General features: G+C 40.5%; 1 protein-coding gene across 2 annotated transcripts; it reads left to right on the top strand.

Moving 5' to 3' along the window:
• The first annotated feature begins 2,905 nt into the window (after positions 1–2,905).
• On the top strand, positions 2,906–25,081 carry LOC306875152 (tumor necrosis factor ligand superfamily member 10-like). Of its 2 annotated transcripts, XR_013784716.1 has the most exons (6): positions 2,906–3,328; positions 9,000–9,149; positions 18,877–18,913; positions 19,129–19,230; positions 21,237–24,069; positions 24,156–25,080. XR_013784716.1 is itself a non-coding variant. In XM_079425588.1 (5 exons), the coding sequence occupies exons 1-5, from the start codon at positions 3,131–3,133 to the stop codon at positions 21,689–21,691; spliced, it is 942 nt and encodes a 313-aa protein (XP_079281714.1). In that variant the 5' UTR covers positions 2,906–3,130; the 3' UTR covers positions 21,692–25,081. The 2 variants fall into 2 exon arrangements, 1 of the variants encoding a protein (XP_079281714.1); XM_079425588.1 differs by having other exon boundaries at positions 21,237–25,081.

The raw sequence follows: 25,081 nt of genomic DNA, 5'->3' as shown, positions 1-25,081 counted from the left end.
CACTTTTTGAATGGTATTACTGAAATAAATCATCTTTTTCATGATATTCTAATTTTATGACCAGCACCTGTATAAATATAAGATAAAGGTTTTACTTACCCTGTATCACAATAACATCTTAAACCAAAGACGGTTTATATAGAGGGGTTTACTTACAAACTTGAAGAACAGCAAACCAGCGGAGGCTTATTTAAACCAAGCATTCTTAATCAGGGGACCGGGTCCACCAGGGGGCCCCAGCAAACTTCCAAGGGGGCCTCAAGATTACTTAAAATGATTTAAAATAAGACAATAACAAACAATAAATAAATAGAATAACAAAACTACATATTTTAATTTACCCCTCGGATTCATGAATTATTAATTAGCCCAATTCATGAATAATCTGAAGAATGGAACCACAGATGCAAGAACTTTATTTTGACACAATGGGCTACATAGTGCAATAAAATAAAATATTTGATAAGTTCCAAAGAACCTAAGAATTGTAGGAACACGATGCACTTCTTAGAATTAGACTTTTATCTCAACTTATTTCTTGAGATTTTTGGAAAAAAAAAAAAAACTGGCAAATTTTATGTAAATTAATAAAATCTTATAGCTCCATGAGCATTTTTATAATGAATATGCATTTGTAGGCTATAGTTTTATGAAGCTTGTTGGCTATCATGAATAAATTGCAAAGAAATGTAAAAAAAAAAAAAAATTATCCTTAATTCTCATCCATTCATCATAAACAGCTTGAAAAGTTGTGGGGTCTTGAATAACGTAATCGGCAACAGGGGGCCTGGACTCTACTGGTTTAAACGGGTTTCTTTAGCATGGAAAGAGAGCATTCTAGGCTTTTCTGTAATATCAAAGGTTGGGAGAGTGTGACAAATATTATGATGTCACATTAACAGTTAAATTAATGATCATATAGATAAAACTATACAAATATTTAAAACATTTATTTATATTGCAGATGTTCTCGTGGGATATCTTGTATGAGGAAAAGCGTTAGTTAAATATACCTTGAGACCAGTGGCGGAGCCAGAGGGGTGCCAACCCCAAAATTAATATGCTACGATTTCATTTTCTTTGTTACTGAATTAAGCGTTTATTTTAGCCTCGAACTCAAGGATGTGACGCGTTTGGTGTTCGCGCTTCGTCTCGTCCATTTCCAGCCTCTCACGCACGCTCTCGCGCCACAGAGAAAAACAGCAGAGCAGAGAGGACATAGACGAGCTGACCGACACGACAGAACAGCTCACTTATAATAACATGAAACAAAGTCTCAGCGTTCAAATTAAACTGTTAGTTTTATTAAGAATTTCAAACGATAAAAACAGTTTTGGGGCTGTTCAGCGGCTGGCGTGACGGATCATGCGCGCTCCCGCTTTTTAAATTCAAGCGAGCAGGAGTGTATTTTATTAGCATGACGTCAACACTGAATGAACATCCGATCCATGCTGAAAGATACACTATAACTTACTGAATGAATAGTGTCTCATGCAATCACTCAATGAGTGTTTCAACCGCGCAAAGACAGCAGCTAGAAAACATTGGCACATAAAAGAAAATCCACCCAGTGTCCATAAACTTGAGAAAAATAGAAAATTTTGCAAAAATTACATTTAAATATTTACTCAATTGCTCTTTTTTAAAATTATAATTAATTAAAATTAATAGATATAACGTTATTATAAAAATGGTCTAATATCAACTTGTAAACCGGTTGCTTTAACCTTAACAATAGTTTAGTTTAGAAAAAAATAGAAAAATAAAGTGTACATTACCAGTCAAAAGTTTTTGAACCATAAGATTTTTAATGTTTTTAAAGAATTCTCTTCTGCTCTCCAAGCCTACATTTATTTGATCCAAAATGCAGCAAAAGCAGTAATATTGTGAAATATGTTTACTATTTAAAATAATTGCTTTATGTGAATATATTTTAAAATGTCATTTATTCCTGTGATGCGCAGATGTATTTTCAGCATAATTTCTCCAGTCTTCAGTGTCACATGATCTTCAGAAATCATAATAATATACTGATTTACTGCTGCTCAAGAAACATTTTTTTAATCATTATTATTACAAATATTTAAAACAGTTAAGTAATTTTTTTCAGGATTATTTTAATGAATACAAAGATCAAAACATTTGCATTTATCTGAAATATGTTTTTTTTTTTTAGCTTGGAGTCAGTATAATTTTTTTTTGTTTTTTTTTTTTGAGGGGGGTATTATAGAAATTAATACTTTTATTTAGCAATGATGATAAAGACATTTATAATGTTACAAAATATTTCTATTTCAGATAAATGCTGTTCTTCTGAACTTTCTATTCATCAAAGAAACCTGAAAAATTCTACTCGACTGTTTTCAATAATAATAATAATAATAAAATGTTTTTTGAGATAAAAATTCAGCTTTGAAATCACAGGAATAAATTAAATTTTAAAATATATTCAAATAGAAAGCAGTTATTTAAATAGTAAACATATTTCACAATATTAGATTTTGCTGTATTTTGGATCAAATAAATGCAGGCTTGGTGAGCAGAAGATAATTAAAAAACATTATAAATCTTACTGTTCCAAAACTTTTGACTGGTAGTGTTAATCACAGGCTTGTTAATTATTCATGAATAATTATCACTCCAGGCTGCTCCAGCCACTGGTTAATGAGGGGATACAATTAAGAGAAATCAGTTTCAATAGACTAACATTTGAAGTTGCGGTAGGAATGTATAGCTAATGTGTGGTAATGTGAAGTAATTAGCAATTGTAGGATTTATTCATGCTTTTTTATGCCACGTTGGAGTTATAAACTGATTTTCTGTCATGGTCCATGGACCCCCTGAATTAGCCTTGACCACCCCCTGGCCACCCCATGTATAAAACTCTAGCTCCGCCACTGCTTGAGACACTCAAGACTCAACCCCTCGTCTACACACACACACACACACACACACACACACACACAAGCCTAGTCCTCCAGCATTAGTGACTGACTGCATGCGAGAGTGGGATAGACTCTACCCTCCCACAGCCGCTCTGCGCCAACAAGAAGGAGTTCATTCATCGTCCCGTTGCTGATTTCTGTTTGTTTGTCACTAACCGCGTATCTACTCACGTCTTAGGAATGCCATGGCTACTCAGAACAACCAGGATTACTTCAGGTCGGCCAGCAGCGAGTCCACCACATACATGATGGTTCCGGCGAACAGCCGCGGTCGAGACTCGCCGTCAAAGTTATGGATCGCGATGGTGGTGATCGTGGTGGTCGTGCTGCAGATCGCTTCGACCACCGGCCTCTTTGTCTACTTAAACATGTCTTTATCCCAGGTAAGCCAAAGTTCTTTAAATTGCACAGATTGTGTTCTTGTTGCAGAGGCCGTGACTGTAAACTTGGCAAGCTTCGTGCCATTATTTTTGGGCATCACAGGCGCGTTCAGCATATTACTTGTGTTTCCCATGCCCCTCAATGATGCCGCAAAATGCTGTCATTGTAGGCAGCTGACTAAGTTTTGAGACATGGTTTACAGCTGAGGAAACTTTTACCAAATAGGAATGAACATAGCCAAAGAATTGGGATGGGAAATGGTTTAGTTCTTGTCATTTGATAATTTGTTGTTTTGTGATGATTGGCGTGATTCGGTCAAACTGTTGGAAGAATCAAATCACTTTTAATGTGTGCTTGTGGATAATCTTCTAAAAAATGAAATTAAATAAAAAAATAAAAACAATACAATTTTTAATATATTACAAATTATTATCATCAGGCTATTATTATTATTATTATTATTATTGTTAAGTCCAATATAACAAAAGTCTAAAATATTTCTAAAATAAAGACAGTGTGAATAGTATCAGATTATTAACAGAAATAATTAATTTAGCAAAACTGCACACAACAAAAACATGATTACCCAATCAAAAGACTGAGACAAGGAAGTGCTGCTGTTTTGCAACATTGCATTATAAACACTTCAAAAGTGCATATGCATGCTTTACTGCCTAGTCTGGATGTCATAATTCAGCATAATAAATAGATAACAACAGGTGCTTATGAAACACCATGGAATACAACATATAATCTTCACAATGTTAAGGTTATTGGATAAGTATAATTTTAAAAGCAACCAATATACTCATTCGAACCACTTGAGAAAAGAGATTGTTTCAAATAAAAGCTCTACCTCTGAAAGGAAAAAGAAAGTTTAATTCACGGTCATACTGTGAGACTATAAACACAACAGGGAGGATAACAGCAGAAGCTCCCACGCAGGTGTCACCATTGGATTTAAACAGAGTTACGGCTGACCTATTTATAAGTAACTATGATTGGCAAAATCCATTTAGATTAGGTGTCGGATGAAGCTGGAAGGTGGTGCTGGGTCATGGTACTATATGGTGTCTGCTTTTGGGAAAGCAGTTTACAGTTCAGACCAGCTCCAATCTCCTTTAGCCTCAACCAACAGGGTATACATGTAGTTCTAGACAGGCCTCTCATCAACAATACCAGAAATTCACTGTAAAGCAATACCCTGCAAGCAAATGTGTGTCTCCTCACTGGCTCCCCATGGCAAACCTGTGAAATTTTCCAATGCCAAGATCCACAACGTCTCAGTCTCTCACCCTCTCCTTCATGTTCGGCCTTTATTCCTATTCAATTCTCTTCTGTCTTTCCCTCTCGTTTTCACTGTATGGTTTTTATGTAGAACATATAATTATAGCTAATTGTGGCTGCTTTTCTCTGATAATTCTTTGCGGATTCAAGTTACATTATGTTAGCCAGGCCCAAAGACGGCATGGATAGTTTCCAGTGTTGCACAGACTGATTCAACCTTAAATACAAAACTGACAAGAGGACAAAGCTCTGGATAAATTTCAGCAATATAAAGTGACTGAGAAATTTAAGACTTTTTTATCATTTGCTGTCCTGCCATTAAATTGATTAGGGAGCACAGAGTAGCTTTTTATTTTCGGCGTTCCACAATAAATTAAACTAGGGCAAGAAATGATTCACTTCTCTGTATAAATCTTGTGTAATGCACAAGACACAGAGTTTTCTAATAAATCTGGCCTATTCCGGAGGCCCTGGTTATGATGAAGTTTCAGTCGTACATGAACAAAAAGGATTAAACAACACCGTGGTGTTTGCTGAAGGATTAAAGATCTTTTTTTCCAAAGGGAGAGTCATCAATTCAACACATTGACCTGCTGAAAAAGCAAGAAAAGAAGAAAGGAATTGAGAGATTTTGACACACACACACACACACACACACACACACACAGCTGTTGCCTAATGAACATTCTTCAGCACTAAAATAAATATCCTGTGCTCACTGTTGGTGCACTGACCAGATGGGATGCTCACAGTGTTGTCCTAAAAGACGAGTAAACACCTCCATTTTACCCCATTATCAGAGTTTGAAAGGACAAACAAAGCCTTGGTTTACACCAACAGGGCTGCTATTAAACAATGCAACTCCCTCATTTAGCACCATTAAATTCTGCAGACTGAATGTTTCACCTCCACGTAGGGGCATTTTATCAGCCTTTATTTGACAATAATCAAATTTAACGTAAAACGTACTTTTCTGACATGATTAGCCCCAAAAGGAGGCTAAAACTTGCTATTCAGTCAAGTAACTGGAGTTAAAATAAGTTCATAATTACTCCAATCTGTCCATGTCATGTTTAATTTCTGTATTAATTATGTGTGGAGGAAAAAAACAACAAATCCTGCTTCTCAGAAGTACTTAGATATTCTAGCAGGGCAAGACGACTTTTGGGGCCCCGTTTGGATTGGGAAAAGAAGCCGGGGCCCACTGACAGGCACATAGTTAGCATTCTAGAAGTGTAACATTCAGTCAGACAGAGCAGAACGGGACGGCGATGGCCCGAGACTTCATAGAACACCCAGAGGGCTTTAAAAATGCATTACAATGGACTCTTAATAAGGCCTGTCTTCATTGGCCATTTACCAGAGATTTATGAGCCAATGAGAGAAGCCAAGACAAAGGTGATTATAAGAAAAAAGGATTGTTACCCTTGACAACTGGGGCTTTTGCCACACATAATGGCACGGTCATTGTAAAGTCAAATGTTTGTATGTACAGGTGCATACTGGAGGCCCGATTGCATGCTGAGTATGCACTGTGTCAGTGACTTTTCTATATCAAGGTTCACTTGTAGTTATGCTCTAATTTTAGAGAAACCCGTCATTGTGAGGAAAGCACCTACTGAACGTGTTTGCATACTTCTCATTGTCTGAGTCTAAATAAAAACCAAACGTTGCTCAGAAAACGGGTTCCCTTCTTAACATGAGATGATTTATTGCTTTTAGAGACTAGTCGACCCAAGGCCACAGCGTTGCTTTCCATTGCCGAGGCAGATTTTGACTTCTGTGTGGTCTTCTGGAGAAGCAAAGAGAAAGAGAACAATCTCCTTAGAGCTTGTCCTTTGCCAAATGCACAAATGTAATATTTGGCTGGAATTTCCTTTGAAGACCTGCTTAGACAAACCTGTTGCCCTCTGGGAAGTCGTCCGAAGTTGCAGCGCTTCAGCCCTCGCAGATCATTTAGATCACAACCAACTTTCAGGCTGCTTTCCTTTCTTTGAGACCGCAGGGGGAAACTAGAAAAAACATACACATGGATGAGGAATAGCCAAAAAAAGAGAGAAGCGGTGAGACGTTATAGTGAGATGCAGAAACAGAGAGCCCCTGGCATGGATTTAAGTTACACGCCTGGTTTCTCTTATTTAATCCTTTCCCAAAAAAGCAATGGATGTGGAGTGAAGCAGAAAGTTCAGTGGTGGCTTCTTTACCCCAGCTACAGAAATGAGGGCTAACACTGAAGCATTGTTCGCCACTTCCTGCTGCCCTCTCTGGGATCAGAAACCCTCCAGAGCGCCACTAGTGTCTCAATACCACCATCTATGTTGAGTTTACTTAATTTAGCGCGTTTTGAGCTACATGATTGTTCGGAGTCGACCCATCTGTGAACCATTACGTATTGCAGTACTGTCAGAGTTGACATGTATTAGGGTGTAGCAGCATTGACCCAGAGTTGTTGAATTGATTTGGTATAACTCATGATGACAAATGATCAGTTTCTGGCTCGCACTTCTCCACACCCTGGACAGTGCTTTAGATTCCATCCAGGGCACGTGTGACTGACCCATTTCTAAGGGAGAAAAACGCGGAAGTAGGCACTTACACAACAAGTAGTTGTTTACAGTTAAGAAGGTTTTGAACATGTACATGCAAACACAAGATATGACGCATCAGGCAAACTGGGCTTTCGTGATCAAACCGTGGCTTGTCAGAGGGCGTTTTTATTTTCCAGGTGAAAATAGACACTCGGATATAGCTCAGATGGTAAATATAACCTTCATCAGAGACATAAATACAACAAGGCTCAACAATAATGCATTATGAACTAAAATTAATTGTACTTTTACAGAATTTATTCATTTGAACATTTACTATTCAGGGCTAACCAACTAGGATTGTTTATTTTAAAAGTTTTAAGTTTTTTTAAAGAAGGGTGCATTAAAATGATCAAAAGTGACAGTAAAAACTTTACATTGTTACAAAAAATTATTACAAATAAATGCTTTCCTTTTAAACTTTCTATTCAAAGAATCCTGAAAAAAAAATAAAGTATCACAGTTTAAAAAAAATTCATTAATTAACCGCACATTATTATTATCATGTTTTTTACTGGTGATAATAATAAGAAATGTTAAATGCAGTAAATGATATCTGAAGAATCATGTGACACTGAAGACCATGCTCAGCTTTGCCATCACAGAAATAAATTACATTTAAAATATATTAAAATATGTAACAGTTATTTAAAATGGCAATATTTCACAATATTACTGTTTTTATATTCTTAATCAGATAAATGCAGCACTAGTGAGCATAAGAGACATCTTTTAAAAACATTCGATGAAAAAACAGTAGTGTATATTTCTCTTTTTTTCACTAAACCTTTACTTCTTTACACAAAGAAAATATGCAACATGAATTCAAGATATTACTGACTGGTTTGTAGCTTTAATGCATTTTTACTAATGTTTTCAAAACTGTCATCCATGTTAGCCAGAGAACAGTAACTTGTGACATATTGTGTTGAAAACTAATGCATTTAACAATTTTAACAAATTAAACTATTACCAAACTAGCCTTTCTTATTAATGTACTTTTCTGCTTATGCGTATAGTCGTTTTAATGTGCTGATCCAGAACCAGCCCAAGTGTACCCATGAGACAAAGGGGTTGTCGATCAACACATATGAAGGAGCCTGTCCCCAATCCCATAAGTTCTTCCAGGGCTAGGACCAGCCTTGTTTGTGTGGTCACACAAGAAATCGCAAAACTGGTCTCGGATCAGTCTTGAGCTGTTCCTGTGAGCGCAACCCTGCTCAACATGTGGGACCCTCATTACCTGCCTGACTCGCTTTGAAAACCGTAAAGCGGTGCTGCCACGCTTCGCCGGCGACTGGAGAGTCATTAAGAGCTTTGGCGGACCGTGGCTCAAGGCTTCAAAATTGCACACAGAGATCCTTAACTGGAGACATATTTCTTGGAGAGGCTCCGAGAGAAAGAGCGAGAAAGGGACAGAAAATAAGAGCAAGGGTTTCAGAGCAAGGTCATTTGAAAGTCCCTCATTATGTATGACATACCTCTCCAGCTGGCTCAAGGTCTTGAGGTGAACTTATACCCCATTGGCTTTCCATAGAAAGCCCCATTGCAGATGTTCTCATCTACTCTCCTGGAAAGGGTCAAGAGGGATACATACCCTCATTTTGATCTTCAGCCTATGCTCCGGCCTTGAGCAGATTGTTTCCTCATTGAGCATGCCTTCAGCTCCCTGTTGATTGTTTCCCAGTTTGCTTCCTATTGTTCCTCGGGATGGCGTTGCATTCAAACCGTATTTTAATGTACTGATTCCAATTGCACGTGATTTGGGTTTGTTATTTAACTTTGATCCTATTGACAGGTTAAAAATCAGGGGGTCACAGAAGAGTTGCGGTGCTTGGGCTTGCTCAATGCCCTGGATAAAGACCGGGACATTCCCGAAGACCTGGCCCAACTGTTTGGAGAACCTTGCATCAAGCTAGCTGAGGGTATCAAAGCCTATATTTCCAAGGTAAGCTGACATCTCAGTTTTTGATTCTACTGGTTGCACAACATTCTGCATTCATTTGTTGGGATATCTGTTGAGGCAAGCCTTGTCTTAATAACAGCTATTGAAAACAACAGCCTTTTCAATATATGGGCAGAGTTGTAGACAGCAGTTTCAAGTGAAGTTCTTCACAGCAAGAAGCCACTTGCTATTACCATAAATGTGTTCTGGCAAGTGATTACAATCTCCTTAGGGAAGTAAAGTGGATGGTTGAGTCATGGGAGAGTTTTTCAAGCATTTATGCTTGTATATGCAGCATTGTAGAGGGTGACTCACCCCTTGTCCCGATCATGAACCAGTCTAGCAGTCAGAGCTCAGATTTGAAGTAAATGGCTTGGTTTTCCCCTGGCGTGGCAGGTTATCCCTTCAGCGTTCAGCTTTTTCCCCTCACAGCCTTCCAGTGGTGGTTACATTAATAAAACTGACATGTTTGGAAGCCTAGGGCTTGGTTTTTGAATAAGTCTCGTTCGAAAGGTGTGATTAGACTTGCAGAGTATCAAGCAGTAAAGTCAAACACTTATTTATATTAAAGACCGTACCGTTCAAATGTTTGGGGTTGGTAAGTTTTTAAAAATGTTTTTGACACTTAAGAAAAACATTTATTGACATTATTAACATTTATTTAACACAATTTTGACCTAAAAATTTTGAACACTATTATACGTTAAGGCAAATATAAAAATTTCTATTTCATCTAAATGAATTAAAATGAAAACATTAACAATTATACATGATTTAAAAAATAATCAGAAGATTACTGTTATGCTACAGATATATTGTGCATCCCTACTTCATTTTATCCATCTGTGTCAGACTAAATAAATAGCTGTTTGGCTATTGGTTAACATTGTCCAATAGGCTACACGGCCTAAGTGACATCAGTAGAAATGTAAAAGTTGTTTCAGAGGAAAAGAAATTCTTAGTTTGGAACAACCCACACCAATGAATCATTCACAATAAAACCAGGAAATATTTGTTTAAAAAGTAAATAGGGTTCAATTTGACTATAGGCTTTTCATTATAGAAGAAGTGTCGCGACTTCTGAACACCATTTTGGTTTATTAATTTTCCGTGCCAGCCCTTTGTTTACCCAAGTCCCTCAACTCCGGGAATATGTTATCAGATTTTATGAAGCATGTCTACCCCGTCCTACCCCTTTCCCTCCTGCTGCTATGCACAACAGCCCGTGCGTACCGTCAAATCTTTCACTACTAATTGAGTGAGGCTGCAAACAATTTATTGGCACTCAGAGACAGAGGCATTTGCCTCATAATTAAAAACACATGCCCCACTACTGAGAGATGCAATTATGGTGCGTCCCTGATCATGCTAGGGGATCGGTCAGTGGAAAAAGTAAACAAATAATGGAGTTTTGCCAAATAAAAAGAGAATGTAAGGGATAAATGAGTACATGAGTCTCAAAACACAAAAATAACGTATAGTTGCATGTGTTTGCATGCATGTTCACGCGTCAATACGAATAAGAGGGTGAGATTCAGATTTAGATAAAGAGGGAAGATGTTTAGAAAGAAACAGGCCGAGGCTTTGGGCTCTTTTCCAGGTTCATGTCAGCACAGAGGTAAAGCACCCAGAAAAAGAACGAGAGGATAAAGAGAATCGAGAGAGTGTTCGCAGCGAATATGTGAGACAGGAAAGATGAAGGAAATGCATGTTTCTGAAGCGAAGGCCTTCAGAATCCAGAGAATGCGAGAACACCTGGTAGTTATTATGGAGAGCTAAAAAAAAAGCAAAAAGAAAAGTCTGACGTCCTCCAGATTCTCGACTTTAGCCGGACTCAATACCCAAACAGCATACGGACGTGCAGTGTATGCAAACCTCTGACCATTGTAGCTCCCTGACTTTCCATGGTTCTTTTGGGGCTTTGGTGTAACACATAATGACTGCACGGCTAACAAGAGTCGAACCCTGCAAGAGTTCAGTTAATTCACCAAACAGATGGCCATGTCCGCAGAGAATCACATGCAGAAACCCTAACGCAGGTCAACAAATCAAAAGACGCTACAACATCTCGGCCAGAATGGATTCGATCCAGCCCAGAAATAATATCAGCATTCCAAGGAATATTATATGCTAAACTTGCACCTGAACAGGATCCCGCAGCAGCCACTTGAGTCCTCTCAATATTCCTAAATCCCTCCTCAGTTTCCCGCAAAGCTAAATGGGACGTTTTGTCCCCGTTCTCCCCTTGTCTCAGATTCTCCTAATGACTCATTGGATGAGGAAGCATCTCGACTTTGGGCTCACATCCGCAGCGCTGCATCACCACCGGCGTCTGAAACAGATTTATGATGAAAGCAGTGATCATACTCGGGGCATTCCGCCAGCCACAAGATTTTCCGCCAGCCTCAGAACAAACACAAAAGCAATCTCTGTCTGCCCTCTAACCTTTATCTTCTGCAGGATCATAGCTCAAGGACTGTGTTTTCGATGGTGTGGTTGGTTTTACTGCATGTGGTTTCTCTGGATGAATGTATTGTTTGTTTCAGAAATCTACGGGAAACTGCTAGCTTGTGGATGCGGATTGGGTTTGATAACATGCAAACACGAGATTTGCTGGGGTGAAAAGGGGTGAAAAGAAAGAAAAAGAGAAAAACGTTAATAAAGTAATAAAAGCCGGTCCAGTCGGTGTTCTCATGTTGCGCTGCGTGGAGTTACACGATGGCTCGCCTCCTGCCAAATATGCGCTGAGCTCTCAAAGCTGGTATTACTTAAGAGTCAAATTTCAGCGAGTGCTCCACAACGACCTTCCGCTTAAAAAAAAAAAAGAGAGAGAGAGAAAGAAAGAGAGATTAAGTCGGGTTTAAAGCCTCGGAAGTCTTCAAGCCCATTCCCCACACCAAAAGAGAGACTGAAGACAGCCTGTCACATCTTTAACACCCCATTAAGTGTCAGTGTGGCAGAGAGCCCTGACAAGAGAGAGAAAGAGCCACAAACACAACTAATCCTGACTGCTGTTTTTAAAGTGCAGGGTAGGGTTGCACCAGCCGCTTGTAAGTCCTAAATGCAGACATAAAGTTCACACTTGGGCTCTAGTAGCTCAATTTTCAATTTAAGTTTACCATTAGTAGTGTGCAGTCTCATAAATTGATGTCTGACTGTATTTATCCAAAAGGTTGTCTTCAATTTTACATAATACATATAATTAAAATAATAGAAATGTGATATATGAATCATGAAACAAATTCATCCTAATATATATATATATATAAAAAATATATACCTATATTTAGTCATTTAGCAGACACTTTGTTTTAGTTATGCTTTATTTTCTACTTTATTTTTACTTCTTTTGGAAAAGCATACCAAGATCAATGTCTTAACATACTAGTCAGTAATATTTAGTTTTTAAGAATTTAAGAATTTTATTTAGCATGTATGCATTAAATTCAATCAAAAGTGATAGTAAAAACAATGTTAAAAAAGATAATAAAATTTTCTGTTTATTCAAGAAACGTGGCACTGTTTCTAAAAAATATTAAGCAGCACAACGTTTTTCATATTGATAATAATAAGAAATGTTTTTTTGTGCACCAAATCAGAATATTGGAATGATTTCTGAAGGATCATGTGACATTGAAGACTGGAGTAATGCCTGCTGAAAAATTCAGCTGTGCATCACAGGAATAAATAACTTTTAAAATATATTAAATCAGAATATACCTATTCTATAATAACATTTCACAATATTTCAGGTTTTACTGTATAAATAAATGCAGTCTTGGTGAGCATTATAGATGTTTTTTCAAACAACATTTAAAAAAATTCTTACTGACCCCAAACTATATAACAATATATATATCTCACAAAAATTACGCTCTCACTGATGTAATCCAATCAGTCTGTCATATTACTGGCAGACCAGCTGGATTTCATAATTATTTAGTTCATACAAAGGCTTACTTTTGATTTAAGTGCAGTGTTCCAGTGATCACATTTTTAGTGGTTATAATGTAGCTCTCATTTATGCTACAGCTAAGCTGAGTTGTAACTTACACACAGCTGGAGCAGCTGCCCCAGGTGAATAGTTGCAGACTTTGACGGGTGGGATGAGAGATGAATTCTCATAGTGCTTAAGGTCAGACTGTTGTGCTCTGTAGTGGAACGGTGAAGGGGGCCGGGGGAGAGAAGAATGGGGCCGACTTCAGACGGCAGCCAAGAATGGCAGGAAACAACTTGTAAGCATACACACACACCCCATTCATTTAAAGGCCCATAACAGGCGTGCACTGATTTTATCCAGCGGAGAGTGTGTGTACATTAAGTATAGTGTGTGTGTTTGTCTATCAGTACTGTGTGGGTTATTAGCCATTTACCTGAGTCATACTGAGCAAAGTCTAGTGCACTGAGATTTATTGTTCACCGTGCTTTACGCCCCAAGGAAAGCAACAGTTATTTATTAATAATCCTCCTGGAGGAAGGGAACGCGCCGTGCTTCAGTATCTCAATGACAGAGCAAACTCTGGCACTTACGGCTGTTTTAAAGTATCAGATTGCCGTCTCGACTGAGCTCAGCTGGTGAAGACGCTAATGGCTTTCTTCGCACGCTGTGTGCATGCGCTCACCAGCTTCCTGCTCCTTGAATGAAGGAAAAATCTTCCCTGTCCGTTCGCCTTTTCTGGCGCACGGGTGCAGGAGGCCAAAGGTTTGACGCTGGGTGTGTTTATTGTTATTGTTGAGGTCTTTGTATGGGCATGTTCTCTGCCCTCCACCTTCTGAACTATGTTGTGTTTTCCAGAAAACAGATTGCACACCCACTTTAACTAGGCCTCACTGAGTCCTTAGCCAGAAAAAAACCTGTGTGATGGATTCTTATTGGAATTTCGGTCATAAGTGGGAACCAATCCAAAAGAATCCTAATGGGATGAACTAAGAATCCCATAAGACCTTACTGGATAAACCAAATTCCTACAGGAGTTTTGGATTCTTAATTGATTATTGTAGTCCTATAGGATGTTATGTTGACCATTCATCCATCCATCCATCTAGAAAAGTAGAATATTATTGAAATGACTGAATAGACAATTGAAATTATTTCTATCTATCTTGTTCTGTTTTTCCTTCTGTCTTTCTTGTATGACATGCTGCATGTAAAAGAACATGCTAGTAAAACAGCCCTTTATCTGCTCCATATGTGAGACATGGAATTGATTTCAGGATAATTTACAAGAAATTATGGTGAAAAAGTAAAAGCCTTGGTCAGAAATACATCTTTGCTGTGGCCTGGGTGATATTATGTCACGTTATAAAGGCTGCAGGCGCTCGGCTGTCTGATGAATGGAGAGGAGAGAGAGAACGCCAAGAACAACAGAGACTCCATCACACACTCACTCTTGGATGATGCCAGACAGAGGGGGGCTGGGGAGGCGGGGACAGAGATAGAGAGAGAAGGGAATAAACTATTATTCCTTAAGAAGAAAAAAAAAAACAAAAAAAACAGTAATTTGTTGATTTATCAACACAGTCATGCCAGAAAGCTAAAATGAAAGTGTTTGCTTTAAAAAGCCGTTCATATTTTAACACAGACAGTAATACACAACAACCGAACACATCGTAATGTACTGCGAAACACTGAAAGGCAAAACACCATAAATTCTATACATTAACACTTATTATAAATCTTACATGCGAAACGTCTCGGGTTATGTATGTAACCCTGGTTCCCTGAAGGGAACGAGACGCTGCGTCGAAAGCGCTAGGGGAACGTCCTCAGCGTGACCGCGCTCTGAACCAGAGTGTAATCTGTCCAATGGAAGGGCGAGACGTCATAGGCGGGTGACGTCACTGCATAAAAGCATAAAAGCACGTGCGGTGGAGCCGGCGATTGCTTCCAGGAATGAAGCAACCGCTCGCAGGGATACAGGAAGTATGGCTTCGAGACGCAGCGTCTCATTCCCTTCAGGGAACCAGGGTTACATACGTAACCCGAGACGTTCCCTTCCAGGAACTCCAGCTGCGTCGAAAGCGCTAGGGGAACGAAATGCCCACGCCACCAGACTTCCAAGTACCTGCCCTGTGTGTATCACTAGGAGCACAGTGAGGGCGAAAGAACAGAAGAGCCCGGAGTGGCCCAAAGATCAAGGTCATAGAACCGAACAAAGGTGAGGGGCGTGGACCAACCCGTAGCATTGCAGATATCCTGCATCGAAACCCCTGCCAGAAGGGCCTTGGAGGCCGCCATACTCCTGAGGATTCATAAGCAGAGAAATAGTATCCACAATCCACCGACTAAGGGTCTGCTTAGAAGCAGGCAGACCCCGCTTGGCACATACAATTAAGCTTCTGGTCGGGCTCCCCAAAGGGAGGAGGACTGAAGGCCTGCAGCACTACAGGCCGTGGTATAGAAGAGGGGACCTAGGAAATAACCCGCTCGAGGGTAGAAAACGCTTTGGCCAGACCAATGGCAAAGACGAGAAAAGAAGGGGCCATGAAGGGCCTGCAAATCCCCACTCTCTTAAGAGAAGATATCGCCAAAAGTAAGGAAGTCTCAAAGTGAGAATGCGATCAAAAATCTCTTCAATAGGCTCGAATGGAGGTTACAGAGAGCTTCTAAAACCACAGCCAGGTCCCCGTAGGGACACGTCGTACAGGAGGCCTCAGCCTCAGCGCACCGTGGAGGAAACATGTAACCAGGGGGTGTTGACCCACAGTAAGGCCACCGAGAAGGGCGTGGTAGGCCGATAAAGCCGCCACGTAAACCTTTAGGGTGGAGTGAGTTACCCCTGCGGAGAAACGGGCCTGCAGGACCTCCAGCACTGTACCAAACGGGCAGTTAACTGGGTCAAGGTGGCGGTCTCCGCACCAAGAAGGGAAATATTTTTACTTCAGGGCATACAGTTTCCTCGTAGAGGGAGCTCTGGATTGGAGGATGGTCTCAGCAACCTCGGTTGAGAGACCGGAAGCTATGAGCTGCGTCCCCTCAGAGGCCACAGCCACAGCTTCCACAACTCCGGGCGGGGGTGATAGGATAGTGCCCCCGCCTGTGAGAGGAGATCTATCCTGACGGGAATCTCCCACGGAGAGCCATCGAGGAGAGAAATCGGGTCCGAGAACCATACTCGGCCCAGTCAGAACGGTGCTACCAAAAGTAGGCTGACCTCGTCCTGGCGCACTCTCGCCAGAACTCCCGGGAGCAGAGCGATCGGGGGGAAACGTACAAATGAAGCCTCGGCCAAGTCTGTACCATAGCATCCAGTCCAAAGGAGCTGGAGGAACTAGAGGGGCAAGCGCTGACTCTTGAGTCGCAAAGCCAAAAACTTTCCACATCTGCTTCATCACCACGGGTGAAGCATCCATTCCCCGGGCCTCGGCCCCTGCCTCGACAGGATGTCTGCTCCCACATTGAGATACCCAGGGATGAAGATGGCTCTGAGCGAGACTGGCCTCTGATGTACCCAGAGCTGCTGGCTCGGTGCCTTGAAGTGGAGGACCGGCAGGAAACGGCCGAACCAGGAGCTCTAGAGACCCCCGCAGGGGTGGTGAGCTTCTCAGCTCCGCTACACTTCGGGGCGGAAGAAACTGAGAACATCGCTCGCTGGAGCCAGCTGCACCCTGGAACACTGGCAGGGTTGGCAGACTGCTCTCCCGAGGGCACTGGGGGGAGACGGACACCCGATCTGCCCCAGAGGGGTCTGCCCTCGTAAGTCCTGGCCATAGCACCAGGACTGCCTCAGCCTCAGCCTCCTATTGAACGACGGTCCTCAGACCCACGTCATTCCGAGGAAGATCAGGCTGATAGAACCAGACCCTGCCAGGCAGGACCCAAAGAGACACATTGGCAGTAGTTTCCACGCTGCGACCATGAGGAAGACCCTATTTTCTCCATGTCAGATAGGGTCAACCAGACAGCGTTTCTAGGGAGCTCAGAGATCAGCTTATATTTCAATCAAATTGAGTCCCTATACCTCATCCAGCTTTCTAAGCAGGTACGTCAGCTTGGTGCGCCTGTAACACTTTTTTTTTCTTCTCTTTTTTTTTTGGTGTGCAGACACGCACCAGCCTGACCTGCAGCCGCGAGCCTTCAGAGACAACGCCACGCAAGGGAACAGATAGCTCGCGAGCGTCTGTTCCACTCGAGCATCGCTTCTGATATGAATGAGAAATGCTCGGCAACGTGCGCTGCAACAGTGAGCTCTCACTCAAAGGGGGAAGAACCGCACACGCAGGCTTCCCTGAGCGAGAGCGCTAGATCTGGGGAATGCAGGAGAAGATAGGGCGAACCCGTCTCCAACCCATTCGCCAGATCCATGTTGCAATCCCCGCAATCTCACTCGCCGCCGTGCCTCAGCAGCGGCAGGAATGCAAGATGTACAGCGGGGAGAAGCACAATCAGCCCCTTCTTCTTTTTTCTTTTTTGTGGAGCTGACTGCGCGCCGTTCTCATTCATAATATGCTTGTGCACACACTGTTTCATAGACGCATCCACCTCCTCGGAGGAAGACAGATCTTAGGGAAGGGAAGAAGATAGGGGCTCGCCCGTCTTCATTCCAACTAGTGAAAGCTCACTTCAGAGAGCAAGCACAAAACGGGCAGTCAGCTCCCTCAGGAGCTAAATCTGCGTGCTCTGCTCTCAAGCAGACCACACACAGACTGTGTGTATCCCCCGCAGTGATATAACGTGTGTAGGGAGGAACACACAGCCCGTAATGAGATCTGCTATCGCCCAAGTGCTTGCACATATTGGAGCCAAATTCAAGTGATTGTGCTAGGACAAACAACACTAAATAAGACTCACAACACAAATCGACAGACACACAGACAGACTAGCGGTTGCTGAAAGACAAAAAGCAATCGCCGGCTCCACCGCACGTGCTTTTATGCTTTCCGGTCAGTGACGTCACCCGCCTATGATGTCTTGCCCTTCCATTGGACAGATTACACTCTGGTTCAGAGCGCGGTCACGCTGAGGGCGTTCCCCTAGCGCTTTCGACGCAGCTTGAGTTCATGGAAGGGAACTTTATATTTCTTGTAACTCTGGTGTTTAAGAGGCATATAACCGTTATCCAACAAGTATTCAAGAATACTTCCTGGGAGTGGAAGGAAAATGTGTGGAGAGGTCAAAACCAGCCTGATGAAATTCCCTGTTATTTGACGTGGGGTTTTTTTGCTGAATGGTTTTAATGCAGTGATTCAGTCCCTGACTACATTTTTAACAAATCATCAAGAGTTTTCAATTAATTTAATTTAGGTAAATCAGACGGTGTTTGGAACTGAGGCTGGTCTGAGGCGATGGAAATGAGCCAGAAATCAGAGTGTTTTTAGTTCAAGACCCGGCCGTTAGGACTAATAAACTGGATACTGGGGTTTGACTGGTTGAAATATGGCCGTCACGGACTACCGAAAAACGGCCCTTGAGAAAGGTCACCTTAAAAAACTATTCTTAGCTGTTTTCGCCCTCCAGCTCAACACAACATGATCATTTCTGTGCTTAGAAACTGCCATCTTCAAAGTGTTTCTGTAATAAAATGGACAATTAACTTATGTTGCTGTTTCGTAACTTGAGGTAAACTTTAACCGCAGTTATCTGCCTGTGAGACAAAAAACAAAAAACAAAAAGGGGGAAAGACGCGCTCATAAAACTGAATCATCTAGTTTCACATTCCTGTTAACAATCTAGAATTTGAAGAATCATCACGTCACCGTACTAATGGGACTTTTTTTGTTTTTGCCACAGGTTACAGACAGTATCATCTCCAAACAGGCTTTACACGGTGAGTATACAATCAGTCATTTCTCTGTAATCAGCATAATCACAATGACAGCTTAAAGTACATCTGCTACAGAAACACCAGAACAATGACAAAAATAGACTGTACCAGAACACAGTGCAGTTACAAGAACAGGTTAAAATGTCTTGCACAACACCAGTAAATATTTTATGATGTATTTAAATGTGCTGATTGTCTACTGTCTGTCTCTCCCTTAGAAGCAAGAGCCATGCCCCATTCATATAATACATCAGGGTCAAAGTTTATGACCACAGTGACACAGCGACCATCAGCCCACGTGACCCTTAGCAGCCTGCCAGGTGAGCTTCTGTCTGTGTGTGTGTGTATATAGTACCAGCTGAAACTTTGGCCATACTTATCTATTCTTTATTTTGACTATTTTCCGAATTTTAGAGTCATCGACACTGATCAATTTTGCATGAATAAATAAATTATTAATAAAATACAATTAATTTATTAAATTTATTTAATTCAACTTGAGCATATAACCGTAAAGCTTAATTTTTAATCATTTAGATCAGTCTTCAAGCTAATTAAACATGCCCTGCATTTTTCTTGTGTTCAGTGTTCTTTTAGTATCTATATACTGTTATAGTATTTATTCATATTTTGAATTAGCTTTTACTTTTATATTTTTCGTTAATAACATTTTAGTAATTTTGTTTTGTGTTTAAAATCATGTTTATTAGCTTTGTTTTTTTTAATATTTCTATTTAATTTATTTCTGGTTTAGCTATTTTAGTACTTATAAGACCTTATTTTATTTCAGTTAGTTGCTAAGACCAAGTTTTTCAAGTAATATTTAGATCAAAGCTTTAGAACAAAAAGTCTTTAATCTCATAATAAACACATTTTAGCCTGCAATACACTACATGACTCTTGCCCAATTTTTTTCCTGATTTGCACTCTAGACTAGTCGACGCTTGTTGTTGAAAGTCAGAGCCGGTCTGCAGATTTCTGTCATTTAGCATACAATGCCCAGTTTTTCTCTGTAACCAATTACAAAGATCCAAGTGTATGATGTCTAATGTTTTAAAATCTGTTCAGATTTTAAAAGTCATGTAGTGTATTCCAGCCAGTACTGTAAGTACATGCTTTATGTGCCTTTCATGTATAAGACCCATCCATCCATCCTGCCAGGTAGAGGCAGAGCTTCCCTATGTCAAAAAAGCCTGGCACACAGGCTTTTTACTGCATGCGTGCCAGAAAAAAAAAAGAGATTTTTTCAGTCACGCATCCCAGAAGGAAATGAAACCAAGTCAAACCAGCTTTGTTTCTGGAGCACAAGTTGCAAGTCTGACCGCTAAACTGCAAGGGAGTGTTTTTATTTTTTGCACGTGCATGCATTATTCACAAACCTGTCTGCACGCTGCTTGATGATGGATCACTTAGACACTATGAAACCTGCATGTGTCATTAACTTCAAAAAGCTGAAACTGTTTAATCCATGAGAACATCTATATTAACTGCTGTGATAGTGGTGGGCTTCCCTACACATCTGTACTTCATATATGCATCTCTCTTTATCAACTTTTATCAGAAGAACGGCCCTTTTAAAACTTTTTGAAGCAGTAAATCAAAGAGCGTGTTATCGATCTTCTTTGAGGAATGTGTTCTACACCTCCCTTCCTCCCCAGTCCTTTCTCTGTTTTTCCCTCTGTTCGTGACTTCCTCTCCTGTGCAGCCATACCTTCCTGTTCTGATCTCTGCTGTACTCTTAAGACAAGCCACCAATCTTTCATTCCTCCCTTTTACCTTGTGAATTATGTGCCTTGCCTTAATCAGCACCTGCTCCTTGGCTTGGAACCTCTATTCTTTTTGTCTTCCTGATTTTTTTTTGTGGGGGGGGCATTGCCTTTGGCATTACTTAATGCTCACTTAAAGTTAGTCTTTAAAACACTAATAATTTTATAACACTGTTAAATCTAATCTTTAGCTAATTTTTCATACTGTACTTTATAAGGTTGTGATGTCTAAATTCACTTAAAATGATTTATGTTAGATTTGACTGATTTATTGGTAATACTTTATTTAAAGCCTTAATGTATAATGCATTATAAAATTAGTTTTAATGCATTAAGTATGCCTTGTAATGCATCTCATTAATAATTGTAACCACAGTTAATACATTATAACACTTATCAATTCATTGTTACACAATGCATTTTAAATTCAGTTATAATTATTTACGGCAAGATATAATGTATTGCAATGCACATTATGAATAATTTTAATGATGTATATGATGTATATTGCGAATGGCGGTTCATGCTAACCTAAAGTCTATCTTCTCCCTTTTTCTCAGGTGGCACTCAATACTTCACCCCTCAACAAGACCTGCACCAGTCCTGCCGCCACCCTGTACGTTCCTGGGCCAACCAGAGTTTCGGCGCCCATCTGCACAACATGACGCTGGCCAATGGACGCCTTCGCGTACCCCAGGACGGCCGCTACTACCTGTACTCCCAGGTGTACTTCCGCTACCCCTCTCCCAGCGAGGGCGATCAGAACAGCGTAAGCCACCAGCTGGTTCAGTGCATCTATAAGAAAACCTCCTACCTGAGGCCGATTCAGCTGCTGAAGGGAGTGGGGACCAAATGTTGGGCTCCAGACGCAGAATACGCCCTTCACTCGGTGTACCAGGGCGGCCTGTTTGAGCTGCGAGCAGGCGACGAGGTCTTCGTGTCCGTCTCGTCTCCCACAATGGTGTACGGCGAGGACTCTTCTAGCTACTTCGGAGCTTTCCGTCTGGACCTGTAAGAACATATCAGAGGAGCTAAACTGGGACTACATTACTCATCGGGTGGATCGTTTTGGGGCTGTGACCCAAAGACTTGATCGTTCAACTTTCCTTTCTTTAAGACTCTGAATATGTGAAGGATGTGTGAATGAGAGACATTTCAGACAAGGTTGTTTCTTTTAAAGACAGAGGAATGTATGTATATTTTTACAGATCACATCAAAGATGTGAATCTTTGAAACGGTAGCAAAACAAGAGAGACAAAAACTCACACAAAGTGAATCTGTGCAAATGGTGTATAGGGTTTGACGTGTGAACTCCACTCGTGCTCGTCCGCTGCAGGGGAATATTTTTGTGTGCAACGGATCTAAAAGAGTTTTCAAAACAGAGATATGAGAAGAGAATGATGACAGCGGGAATGTGGAGGAAAGAAAGATGAGAGGGCAAGTATGCAGCTCTACCAGCCTCAGAGGAGCATCCTGGCAGGTTGTGGGACTGTGGAATTCTCCCCGTTCTGTCGGACCAGCGGAGCAACATGCCTGGACAAGAAAAGGATCTAAAAAAGTTCACATAAACACAAAGGAATCCAGCTTGTAGCATAGATTGCATTTAAGAACACTCATTCTCTTGAGTATTTATGGCTTCCACACAAACAAAACACAGCAATAAGATAAAACACATACATTTTGTCTCAGATACAAATCATTTTACAAGTCTCCCTCTGCTGTCTGGTCCGGGGTGCAGGAGGAAGTACTGTAAGGGACGGACGCACAGAGAAACGTGGTGCCGGCCATATGAAAGGTTAAATAAACACTACGCTACACGGTTTGTTGAAATGCCGCGCTTATATGATGCTTTGTTTTTGCTGCACACCCATACAAAAACACACTCCAAATGCCCTGAAAAACACTTTTTTGGCAAGTGGCGCTTCTTAGTTGTACATTCATCTCTTTCTCTATGTGGTTGTGGTTGGTTCAACCTGTGTACATAATTGTATTTAACTCAGAAACACGAGGTTTGGAAATAAATGTAATGTTCTCCCATGAAAATCCCACAAAATGAGCCTCCCGCTGTAAATGTAAACGCCGTGACGTTCTCCAAATGAAACGGCGCTGTGAATCTCAATGCAAGCCTGTTTTTTTTCTGAGGGAAAACTGTTTGAAAGAGGAGAGGGTGGGGGGGGGTGATTACTTTCCACTGTAAATGATCAAATGCTGTCACAATGATGTTTCTGAGAGCGAGCACAAACACTCGCTTGGGTTTCATTGTAAACCATGAGCATGTTTTCTTCTCTCTGGACTCTGCCCAGGTTTTTACTGATAAAGTCAGTGAGCTAAAGGGCCCCTGCCAAGACAGTGCCTTAAATCACATTATACAGCAAGAGCGAGCGAGCCGAGACTCTTTGTGGCATTTAGCTACGGACATAATGTTAGTTATACCACATATTACAAAACTTCATTCCATCTGACTCTTATCTGCAATTTGTCTGGATTAAGAAACTTGGACGATGATTTAATCCAGAAAGGGGAGAACAAGTTATTCTTCAGCAGGGTAATGCTTTTGGAGCAAATGCATTTCTCTCGACTGGTATAATGTGCCGCAATGCCAAAATTTCCTCATACAGGGTGCTTTTTATGTCTAAAGGAATGTGACGTCAGATACCACTAGGATTTGTGTGTAAAAGTGCCTTTGGGTTGTTGTTATGCACTGATCTGAGACCACCACCAATCTAAACTCTTAACTTTTACCATGTTAAGGGAGGTTCAAAGTATGTTTTAGATCAGTGTTGAAGTCAAACATGACCTCATCAATTACACATCATTAACTGCATCACTTTGCAGCCCAGTGAGAACTCGTACGTCATCCGCTTAGCGAAAACATGAACATTTTGTCATTTTCTCACCCTAATGCCGTTCCAAACCTGTATAACATTGTGGAACACAAAAGAAATATTTTTAAAAATGTTTCAGTGTGTGTTTTTGGTTTATGCAAAGAAATTCAATGGGGTCCAAATCAAAACCAGACTCTGGAAAAACTCATTCTGCAAAAGAAAGCACGTCATACAGGTTTATAATGAAATGAGGGCGAGTAAATGATAGAATTTTCATTCTGGGGTTAACTTTCTCCCAAAGGAGTTTGGATAATCCTACCAATTTGCTCTGACCGAGCTCATTATCCCCGTCAATCTGCTCCGGCCCGCCCAGGGTCTTGTGTGAGTGTGCACATGTGTATACAAGTTGAAATATGTACCTATCTGTACAACATAGGGATCGTAGTGGGGTGAGGGGTGGCCTGGAAAGAGAAATATGACTGAATTCCAGCAGATCTAGACAGATTACAGCAGGACTTGCCCTCTGAACCACAAAGAAGCACAATGTGAACACAGAAGACAAATTAGGTGCGTATATACATGAGTGTGTGTTTTAATTAAATGCTTGATTGGTTTCTGTGGATGTGATGGTTTGCATACTTTAAATCTCACAGAGCTTTGCGGAGATTTTACGGGACTGCTGTGAAAAACTTGAGCGGGGCAGAACACAGTGAAATCCAGTGAGCCACATGAACTGTCAGTTGAAACAAAAAGACTTTTGTGTTTCCTTTTCCAGTGAGTTTTTTTTTTCTTTGGGATTGTTAAATTCTCTGACCACCAATCTGTGGGACTGTTTTTCAATTTCAGAAAGATGTTATGCACTGTTTACCAATGTTGCGTAAGAATATCTCTCACACTCTCCCTCTTTATTGTATAATTCTACAATGTCTGACCTGTGTCCTTAAAGCATAAGTTCAAGGTGTCATTTTCAACAATTAAAGTGCCTTTTTATGAATTATGGGGCATAGTTTGATCATTTAAGTGCTAGCTTGTGCATTTTTGCCTATGCCAATAACATCCATCATGAATATGGCATTTGTTTTCCTTTTCTTTTGCCAAATTTGCACACACGATACCACAGCTAACCCACCCACACGGACACACATGGTCTTCTTACACAAAAGATGTTTTCACACACAAAAAATGTTTGTTTTTCTATCATGGTGGGGACTTCCCTTTTTTTTTTTTTATTGTTTCATTCTTTTTTTGGAGTAAAAATAAAATAAAATCTGAATATACATACATACACATACACACAGGAACATATCAGATTTTGATTTGAAAAAATATTTTTTTTTTAAATTCTTTTAATAAAAAAGCAAGGATGCATTTAATTGATCAAAAGTGACAGCAAAGACAAAGTTACAAAAAAAAAAAAAAAAAAAAAAAAAAAGTTTTCAATATTGATGATAATGATACTTGTTTCTTGAACTTGATGAATAATCATGTGATACTGAAAGCTGGAGTAATGCTGAAAATTCAGCTTTGCCATCATATGAATGCAATACATTTTAAAAGATATTAAAGTGGAATACATATT

Source organism: Barbus barbus (assembly GCF_936440315.1).
Source record: "Barbus barbus genome assembly, chromosome: 1".
NCBI lineage: Eukaryota > Metazoa > Chordata > Actinopteri > Cypriniformes > Cyprinidae > Barbus > Barbus barbus.
Note: the sequence above shows the minus strand (reverse complement) of the source record. Positions and strands in the feature narration are given on the sequence as shown.